Source organism: Charadrius vociferus, unplaced genomic scaffold, assembly GCF_000708025.1.
Source record: "Charadrius vociferus isolate BGI_N301 unplaced genomic scaffold, ASM70802v2 scaffold818, whole genome shotgun sequence".
NCBI lineage: Eukaryota > Metazoa > Chordata > Aves > Charadriiformes > Charadriidae > Charadrius > Charadrius vociferus.
In genome coordinates, this window is record NW_009649591.1 from 20,392 (window position 1) to 28,791 (window position 8,400).

An 8,400-nucleotide genomic window follows, 5' to 3' on the forward strand; every position below is an offset into this window, starting at 1 on the left:
CCCGGCTGCCATCAGTGTGGGTGCTCAGGGCTGCTTGGGGAGTCTGCGGGACCCCCGTACCCCAGCCCCACTCTTACTGCCCGCAGGGGGAGAGCGGGAAACCGGGAGTGCCGGGCAGGGACGGCGTGCCAGGGAAGGATGGCGAGGCGGGGATGCCTGGGAAGATGGTACGTTGCTCCTCACCCCGTCCCGTCCCAGCAGGAGCCCCACCGGGGCTCAGCCTGTGGTGTCTGCAGCTGAGGCTGAGGGCTGTGCTGCTTGTGCCAGGGTGTGCCGGGACCTTCAGGCCCTGCCGGTCCCAAGGGAGAGCCAGGGGATGCCGGAGCCCCGGGGCAGGTGAGTGGAGAGCTGCCTCCAAAGCGGCTGGGAGCTTCCCCGGCGTTCCTGGGCTGGGATGAGGGGAAGCATCCCCATGCAGCACTGCTTACCTGTCCCCTCTCTTCTCTGTGCCCCAGGCTATTGCCGGCCCGCCCGGAGCCAAAGGCGAGAAGGTAAGGAACCAGGGTGGGAGGTGGGGGACCCCCACCCCCGGGTGCTGCCCCAGGGCTGGGGCGGGCAGGGGTCCGCAGGGCACTAGCACCTGCATGGACACACCTGAGCACCCATGTGTCGCTGCAGGGTGAGCCGGCGCTGCTGGAGGGCGTGCTGCTGGGAGAGCCCGTGAGTTCACCTCATTAACCTCGTCCCCCCTATCAACATCACCCCCCATTAGCCTTATCCTTCCTACCACCCCCTCCTGCCTTCTGGGGGGCAAGCCCCCCTCCCCTAACACCGCTCTCCCCCCAGCAGGGCTCCAAGGGTGACCGAGGCTTGCCGGGCCCCAAGGGTGAGAAGGTGAGTGCTGCTCAGGGGGCTGGTGGGGAGGGGGCCATGGGGGTCCTGGGCTCCCTGGCTGCCTCCCCGAGGCGGGGGGGGGTGTTTGGCCACAGCTGCTCTCCACCACGCATCATGACATGCCATTGCTTTTTCCTTGTTTTCCCCTGCCAGGGGGAGCCAGGACGATTTGGGGAACCAGGAGATCCTGGGGAAGATGTGAGTAGGAGGCACATGGCGGGATGCAGGATGGATGCTGGGGGCAGTGGATGCTGGGAGGGGTGGGATCTGTGCCCCCACCACGCATCGCACAGCCCTTGCCAGTGGCTTGGTGTCTTCGCAGGGAGCCAAGGGGTCCTCAGGAGCCAAAGGGGAGAAGGTGAGTGTCCCCTGGTCCCAGGGATGTGGGGTGCTTCCCAGCCCTGGAGGCCACTCTCGGTGGCACAGTGCGCCCAGCACCACCATGCCTGCCAGCTGGGGGACACACCGTCTGCTCTCTGCCACCATGCAGGGATCACCAGGTGTCGGTGTGCAGGGACCACCAGGACAGAACGGGCCTCCGGGCTTGAAGGTAACCCCTGTCCCCATGTCATCCTGGCTCTCACCATGTCCCCAGCACCCGGGTACTGCCCCGGCTTGGCTGGCTCAGGGAGAACCATGCTCCCAAGGGGCTGTTTTCATAGGTCCCATCTTTTTCCTCCCTGCTCCAGGGTGACATTGGCTTGCCAGGACCACTGGGACCCCCAGGCCCAGTAGGCATCGCTGGGACACCAGGACAACCTGGCCTGAGAGGGGACAATGGGCAGCCTGGCCCCCCAGGTCCCCCAGGAGAGAGGGTAAAGGCTATGGCCAGTGCTCGCTTTCTCTGGTCTGGGTGACCCCGGACCCTCAGGCAGCACTGGCGGGGTCCCTGCAAGCCCCACTGACTCCTGGACGTGGTCCCTGCCCACTCACTGGTATTTCCCTGCCAGGGTTCGATCGGCTTTCCTGGGAGAGATGGCACCTCCGGACCACCGGGACCTGCTGGGCCCCCAGGGCCGGCCGTGAGTATGGGGCTCCAGTGCCACAGCATCTCTGGGGAGGTGCAGGCTCTGCCCTGGGTCCCCCACCAGCTCGGACAGGGTGATGGGGACCCACGCTGCATCTTTCTGCCCCAGCCCCTTGGGATGGGGGTTGCTGGGGGCCCCGGCACGGCACAGGAGCCACTATGGGAGCCCCAGGGATGGATTGCAGGGTGCCTGGCATCACCTTCCTCCTTCTCTCACTTCTCTCCTTTTTTTTTAGGGCATACAAGGGGCACCTGGCCTGAAGGGTGACAAGGTAGGATGGGGGCAGACCTATAGCATAAGGGGTGTGGGGCGGCTCCTCTCATGGGGTGTCCCTGCTGCAGCCACCCCCCGCTGATGCTGAAACCACTCTGGATGGTGGCAATGGGAGCTCGCTCTGTGCTGGGCACCCAGGGCAGTGGGGGGTCTGTGGGGTGTCCTCTGGCATGAGAGGGACATGGCATGGCTGGGACGAGCGATGGGCAGCGAGGACAGGGATGAGTTCTTGCCTTTCCCCCTGCAGGGCGCTCCGGGGGCCGGGCTGCCAGGAGCCAGGGGCGAGCGCGGAGACCCGGGGCCTCGGGTAGGTACCTCCACAGCCCCCCCTGCATCCCTCTTTGTGTCCCCACCACCACGAACAGGACATCCTATGGTGCAACTTCGAAGGGACAGCAAATCAGCACCACACCTGTCCCCAGGGTGGGGTGACACTGGGGGTGCCCCCATCCCAGACCTTTTTTTCCCATCTCTTTCTTCTCACAGGGTGAAGATGGGCGCCCGGGGCCAGAAGGGGATCGCGGTCCGGCGGTAAATACCCCCCTCCCTGGCTGCACCCTTGACTGGGGTCCCCCCTGACCATCCCTGTCCTCTCTCCCACAGGGCTTGCCTGGGAACCGGGGGGAGCGCGGGGACAAGGTAAGGGACCCTGGGGGCTGGAGAGCCGGGGGGTGAACAATGCACCCCCAGGGATTGGGGTCCCCAGAGCGGTACTGCCCCCTCCTCCCCCACCGCACATCCTTACAGCATCTCACCATCTCCCTTCCTTGCAGGGAGATGTTGGGGCCCCGGGGCCCAAAGGAGACAAGGTGAGTCCCCGGGGCAGGGGGCAGTGGGAGGGAGGGCAGCAGTGCTGGCCCCTCCGCTCACCCCCACCTCTCTCCTTCGGGTGTGTAGGGTGATACTGTGGTGGTGGAGGGGCCCGCTGGAGCACGGGGAAGCAAGGGGGAGCCGGTAAGAGCTGTCCTCATCCTCCCTGTCCCCATTCTCCCTGTCCTTCTCTGCATTGTCCCCCTTGTCCTGATGGGCAGGGGCTGTCCTGTGCATCCCCCTCCCCAAGGCCCCGCCTGCCCTACTCCTGGCGCAGGGCAGCTCCCAGCACTACGGTCTCTCGAGTGGCACAGGACAGTCACCCCACACGTCTGCCACCAGAAGAGCTGGTGGGGCTTCTTGCTGCCAAGGGACTCTCCCTCACAGAGCACGTTGTCCCCTCTCCTTCAGCCACCCTACAGACTGCCCTGCCCTTGGGGGTACTGTCCTCCCCACCCCAACGTGTGTTTCGGCATCTCCCTGTCCCCTGACCCCTCCCTGTGTTTCCCCTTTTGCAGGGAGACCGTGGCCTGAAGGGCACAGAAGGGGACAAGGGGGACAAGGGGGAGCAAGGCATGCCCGGAGAGAAGGTAAGGGGCTGGGGGGGCTGCTGGGTTGTGGAGAGAGAGAGGCTGTGGAATTTCCCACACTGGAGACATTCCAAACCCGCCTGGACGCTGTCCTGTGCAACTGCTGTAGGTGACCCTGCTCTGGAAGGGGGGTTGGACTGGATGATCTCCAGAGGTCCCTTCCAACCCTGACCATTCTGTGATTCTGTTGGGGACCATATAGGGCTGTTGATGGGGCAATGGACAGAGGGGACCAGGGCATGGTGGCATCCCTGTGCCCCATGTAGTGGTGCTGGTGGGAACCCTGGGATGGTGCTTGGCACTTTGGCAAGGGGAGCTGCCAGAGCCAGAGCCGGCCTTAGATGCCACCACGGCTCTGCCATGGCCGTGCCATGGCTGAAGCTCTCCCTCCTGCCTTGTGTTGATCTGGGTTTCTTCTTGCAGGGGGCAAGGGGTGAGCAAGGTGAGAAAGGCTCCATGGGCTTCCCCGGGGCACGCGGCCCTGGTGGGCAGAAGGTAAGGAGCTGGGCACCCCCACTGCTGGGGGGTGCAGAGGGGGTGCTGGGGCACTGTTTCGGTCACCAGCCCTGACTGATGCCTTTGCCTTCTCCAGGGAGAAGTTGGAGCATCAGGAGAGCCTGGCGAGCCGGTGAGGAGCTGTGTCTTGGTGCTGCTGCCACCCCTCTGCGGGGCAGGAGCAGACCCCCGTCACGCTGTGTGCTCTCCCACAGGGCCAGCCCGGCCGCGACGGGATCCCTGGAGCCCGGGGAGAGAAGGGGGACTTGGGACCCCTGGGTATGCGTGGCCCCAAGGTGGGTTAGCCCCTCTGCCCGCCAGTGCTCTCCTGGCCAGAACCCACACTGGCTCGGCATGGCTCTGACTCCCCTCCTCATCCCCGCAGGGTGACCGGGGCATGAAAGGTGCCTGTGGCCTCAATGGGGACAAGGGTGAGAAGGTGAGTGGGTGCCCATGGGGTGCCGCAGGAGCCTGGATGGTGCCTGGGGGCTGTGGCCCTTTGGATACCCTCCGCCACCTGGGGGGGAACAGGGAGATGGCTGAGGCCGAAGCTCAGCCCCATGGCTGAGGCACAGGGTCCCACGGCTCTGGGATGAGCATTGAAGGGTGCAGGACTGACCATCCTACCTCTCTCCTGCCCGCTGTAGGGAGAGCCAGGGATCCCGGGGCGCTCAGGGCTGCCAGGGAGGAAAGGCGAGCCGGTAAGCACCACGCTGACACCAGGGTTGGACGGGAACACATGGCTGGTGGCTTATGGACATCTGCTTTGTCCCCCAGGGAGAGCTGGGTCTGTCAGGACCACCGGGCATCCCCGGGAAGGAGGGGCTCATGGGACCCAAGGTAGGTTGGCGGTGCTGGGAAAAGCTGTGCTGGCACTTCAGCCCCCCTGCTGTCTGTCCCTGGCTGTCTGTCCCCTGCTGCCTGCTCCTTCCTCTTTGCAGGGCGACCGGGGATTCGATGGGCAGCAGGGAGCCAAAGGAGACCAGGGAGAGAAAGGAGACCGGGTGAGTGCACTGGAAAGGAACGGTATGTGTTGCACCACATTGCTTTTATCAGGATCCGGCCTTGGTCAGAAGCACATCAGAGCCCGGTGGTCCCAGAAGAGCCATCCAGCACTGCTCTGAATTATGTCACTAAACTATAAGTGACGACTAATCCCCACCCTTTACAAGAAGGCACTGGTGCCGGTGCTTTGGGGATGCCCACCTGCGGGGTCGGAGGATGCCCATGGCACCTGCTCTGGGGCCGGGGTGCTCCCACAATCCCGGCCTCACCTTCTGCTCTCCTGCAGGGCGCCCCGGGCATTATCGGTGGCCCCGGTCCCCGGGGCAGTGACGGTGCTCCGGGGCCCCCCGGGCCCCCAGGAAGCGTTGGCCCACGAGGTCCTGAGGGCATGCAGGGCCAGAAGGTGAGTGCCCACCACGGGTGGCTGGTCCCCCTCTGGGTGCTGTGAGGAGGGGATGGCCCTGTCCCTGGAGTGAGCGAGGGGTTGGTGGCATCAGGAGCCACGTCCCAGCTCTGTCCCTGTCCTGCCAGCTCGCTGATCCTCCTTTGTGTCCCTCCCCTGCCCAGTGGATGGGACCCTGGGAAGCTGGGACCCTGCTTGTCCTGGGGCTGGGCTGGACCCATCCCCGTCCCCATCCCCACCTGCACAGGCATCCCCAGGGTGTGGGGACAGGGAAGGCAGCACATCCATGGCACTGGGGAGAGCAGCGAGGCTCCAGAGCCACCAGCCAGATCTGGAGCATATGTCCTTTTGCAGGGGGAGAGAGGTCCCCCCGGACAGTCGGTGCCGGGGGCCCGTGGCGTGCCCGGCATCCCTGGCGAGAGAGGAGAGCAGGTGGGTGACCGGGTGCCTGGCTCTGCCTGGGTGAGCCCCAGCCAGGGCCAGCTTCCCACCTCCCTTCTGCTTGTCCCTAGGGCAGTCCTGGCACCCAGGGGCTCCGTGGGGAGAAGGGGGAGCCAAGCATGACGGTAAGGAGCCAGGAAGGAGCCAGCACAGGCTCATGGCACTGGGGTCACCGGGGTGGGAAGGGGTGCTGCATCCATCCCACTGCTGCTGATGGAGAGGCTTCTCCCACCTCTGGGCTCTGCTGGGGCCTGGGGAAAGGGTTTTTCCTCCTTTGTTTTTCCTCTTCTCTAATCACACCATCCCACATTGCGATGTGGGTCCTTCGCCTCTCCATGGGCCTGGCAGGAGGAGGAGATCCGCGCCTTCGTCAGACAGGAGATGAACCAGCACTGTGGTGAGCATCCCCCACGGCTGCCCTGGGGATGTGGGTCTGGTCCCCGCTGCCCCTGACCTCCCACCTCATCTCTCCCACAGCCTGTGGTGGCCACTTCCCACGGCGCCTGGATTCACGTGAGCACTCAGGTTGCGACTCTCACTTCCTACCCCCCTGCCCCTGCCCCTGCCTCACGCTTGTGGCACCAAAGGGGTCCTGGCACCCAGGTGTGCCACTGATTTTGGGGATGCTGGAGGCAGCTGGGACCCTCTCGGTCAGGGCTGGCATCAGCGTGGGACTGTGCACAGGGAGAAGGGATGGCGCACGGCAGAAGTGATGGTGCAACAGGGATCCCCAGGGGCAGCCAGCTTGGGATGGGGCCAATGGGGTCCGGGCACTGCCAGGGTCTGTCTACCCCATAGAGGAGGGACCACAGGGACTGTACCCCATCCGTGCTTGGGTGCTGGAGCTGGAGCAGGCGGGCTTGCAGGGGCCAGGACTGGTAGAGAGGAGGGTGGGCTGGAGGAGTGGGCTTGAGGGATGGGGGCAAGGGGTGGGCTGGAATGAGGTGGGTGCTTTCTCTCCAAGGAGGCTGGGGGGCTCAGGCCAGGAGCAGCCTCCACTCTGCCCAGGGAGGAGGAAGAAGCGTCCGCCAGGAGAGGGAGCACGGCCAAACAGGTGATGGAGAGCCTGGAGGACCTACAAGATCTGACCCCGTGGACACATGTGCCTCCCTTTGCCCATCTTCATCCCCACCCCCATCCTGCTGGGCTCCCAGTGGGTTCTCTCTCACTGGGTAGAAGCTCCTCCTGCCTGTCCCTCCTCTGGGAGCCCCCGGCAGCCCTGGTCTGTGGTGCAGAGAGGAGAGGGTGTCCCCAGGTCCCCCATCCCTGGCTGCGTAGCCCAGCACGTTGCAGCAGTGCTGGGGCAGTGCTGAGCTGCTCCACACCTGCAAGGCATGGTTTCCCCCCAGGAGGCAGGGGGAAAGCCCCCCCCAGGCCCCGTCACCTCCTTCCTAATACCTGCACGGTGTCCTTCCCCCTCACAGGGTTCTTCCCCACCCAACCATTCCATGCTGGCAGTGCTCACGAGGTCCCTGTGCTCCAGTTGTCACACGCTGAAGAAGAAGAGGGTGAGTGTCATCCCTGCGCTTTTAGTCCCTGTCTCCCTTTTCCCCTGCTCCGTCTGTGTGGCCGGTCACATCCCTGCCCTCCACTCGCAGGCACTGGGGGGATCAGTAGCTGTGCTGCCGGTCCCAGGGGAGAGGAGAGGGCAGCAAGGAGTGTGTGTGCAGGCGTGTGTGTGCGTGCAGGTGTGCACACGTGTGTGCTGTGTACCTGCAGGTGTGTGCAGAGGCAGGGCTGTGGCTGGGGGGAGCAGGATGGAGGGGGAGGCGAGGGCTGCTCACGCCTGGCGCTGTCTCCCAGGGCAGGACAGGCAGGTCACGCTCGACACTGATGACCTCGAGTACGAGAGCATGTATGTGGACGAGGAGGAGGACTACGATGAGGTCCCGGAGATGGACAGCTTGGAGCAGCCCGTGATGGGCGGTGAGCTTCCCTGCGCCCACCTGGCACCAAGGAGGGAGCCACTGGGGGCAACTGCGGGGATGCCTGGGCTTTGCTGGGGTGATGCCTTCACATCCCATCTGGCAGCGGGTCCCTGCACCCTCTGGCTGGAGGGATTTGGGATTTGCAGCTGGCACCCAGGTGGAGCATATGTTCCCCATCACAGTACTGTGCTGCACACGCCGTGCAGACCTTGCGCTCTGTCCCCTCCCCCCAGAGCACTGGCAGTGATGGGTGGTTTGCTGTGCCAGTGAGACTCGCTGCCCCTGGCAGGTTTCCTGTGCTCCTGGTCATGAGCCACAGGAGGGGATCCCAAAGTCCCCAGGAGAGCAGGGAATTCCCAGCGGCACCAGCAGCATCCAGAGGGTCCCTCCCGTACCCTTCCAAGGGATGCTGTGGCTGTTGGGTCCCTGTGCCACCTCCCTCCCAGCTCTATCTCCAGCCTTTGCTGGGAGCTGCCCCTCAGAGAGGGCTTGCCCACTGTCCTGCCCTCACACCCAGCACTTGGGCAGGGCACGGAGATGTCCCCTCCAGGCAAACCCTGCCCGCGCCCAGCCGGGAGCCATTCCCCGCCTTC

At 65.0% G+C, this 8,400-nt stretch overlaps 1 protein-coding gene across 1 annotated transcript in view; it reads left to right on the forward strand.

Annotated features, from left to right (window-relative positions):
- The window catches only part of COL7A1 (collagen, type VII, alpha 1), a gene marked incomplete at its 5' end in the record, with an annotated part of 32,963 nt that overhangs the window by 20,388 nt on the left and 4,175 nt on the right, over positions 1–8,400 (forward strand). Inside the window, 27 exons of the mRNA XM_009890406.1 lie at positions 87–167; positions 268–336; positions 456–491; positions 619–660; positions 787–834; positions 1,157–1,192; positions 1,325–1,384; positions 2,098–2,133; positions 2,383–2,442; positions 2,622–2,666; positions 2,739–2,774; positions 2,909–2,944; positions 3,033–3,089; positions 3,464–3,535; positions 3,959–4,030; positions 4,128–4,163; positions 4,246–4,326; positions 4,416–4,469; positions 4,678–4,731; positions 4,808–4,870; positions 4,972–5,034; positions 5,322–5,438; positions 5,793–5,870; positions 5,951–6,004; positions 6,228–6,276; positions 6,357–6,392; positions 7,683–7,805. Of these exons, the coding sequence (XP_009888708.1) occupies positions 87–167; positions 268–336; positions 456–491; positions 619–660; positions 787–834; positions 1,157–1,192; positions 1,325–1,384; positions 2,098–2,133; positions 2,383–2,442; positions 2,622–2,666; positions 2,739–2,774; positions 2,909–2,944; positions 3,033–3,089; positions 3,464–3,535; positions 3,959–4,030; positions 4,128–4,163; positions 4,246–4,326; positions 4,416–4,469; positions 4,678–4,731; positions 4,808–4,870; positions 4,972–5,034; positions 5,322–5,438; positions 5,793–5,870; positions 5,951–6,004; positions 6,228–6,276; positions 6,357–6,392; positions 7,683–7,805 (1,594 nt within the window). The remainder of the gene's footprint in view (positions 1–86; positions 168–267; positions 337–455; positions 492–618; positions 661–786; positions 835–1,156; positions 1,193–1,324; positions 1,385–2,097; positions 2,134–2,382; positions 2,443–2,621; positions 2,667–2,738; positions 2,775–2,908; positions 2,945–3,032; positions 3,090–3,463; positions 3,536–3,958; positions 4,031–4,127; positions 4,164–4,245; positions 4,327–4,415; positions 4,470–4,677; positions 4,732–4,807; positions 4,871–4,971; positions 5,035–5,321; positions 5,439–5,792; positions 5,871–5,950; positions 6,005–6,227; positions 6,277–6,356; positions 6,393–7,682; positions 7,806–8,400) is intronic.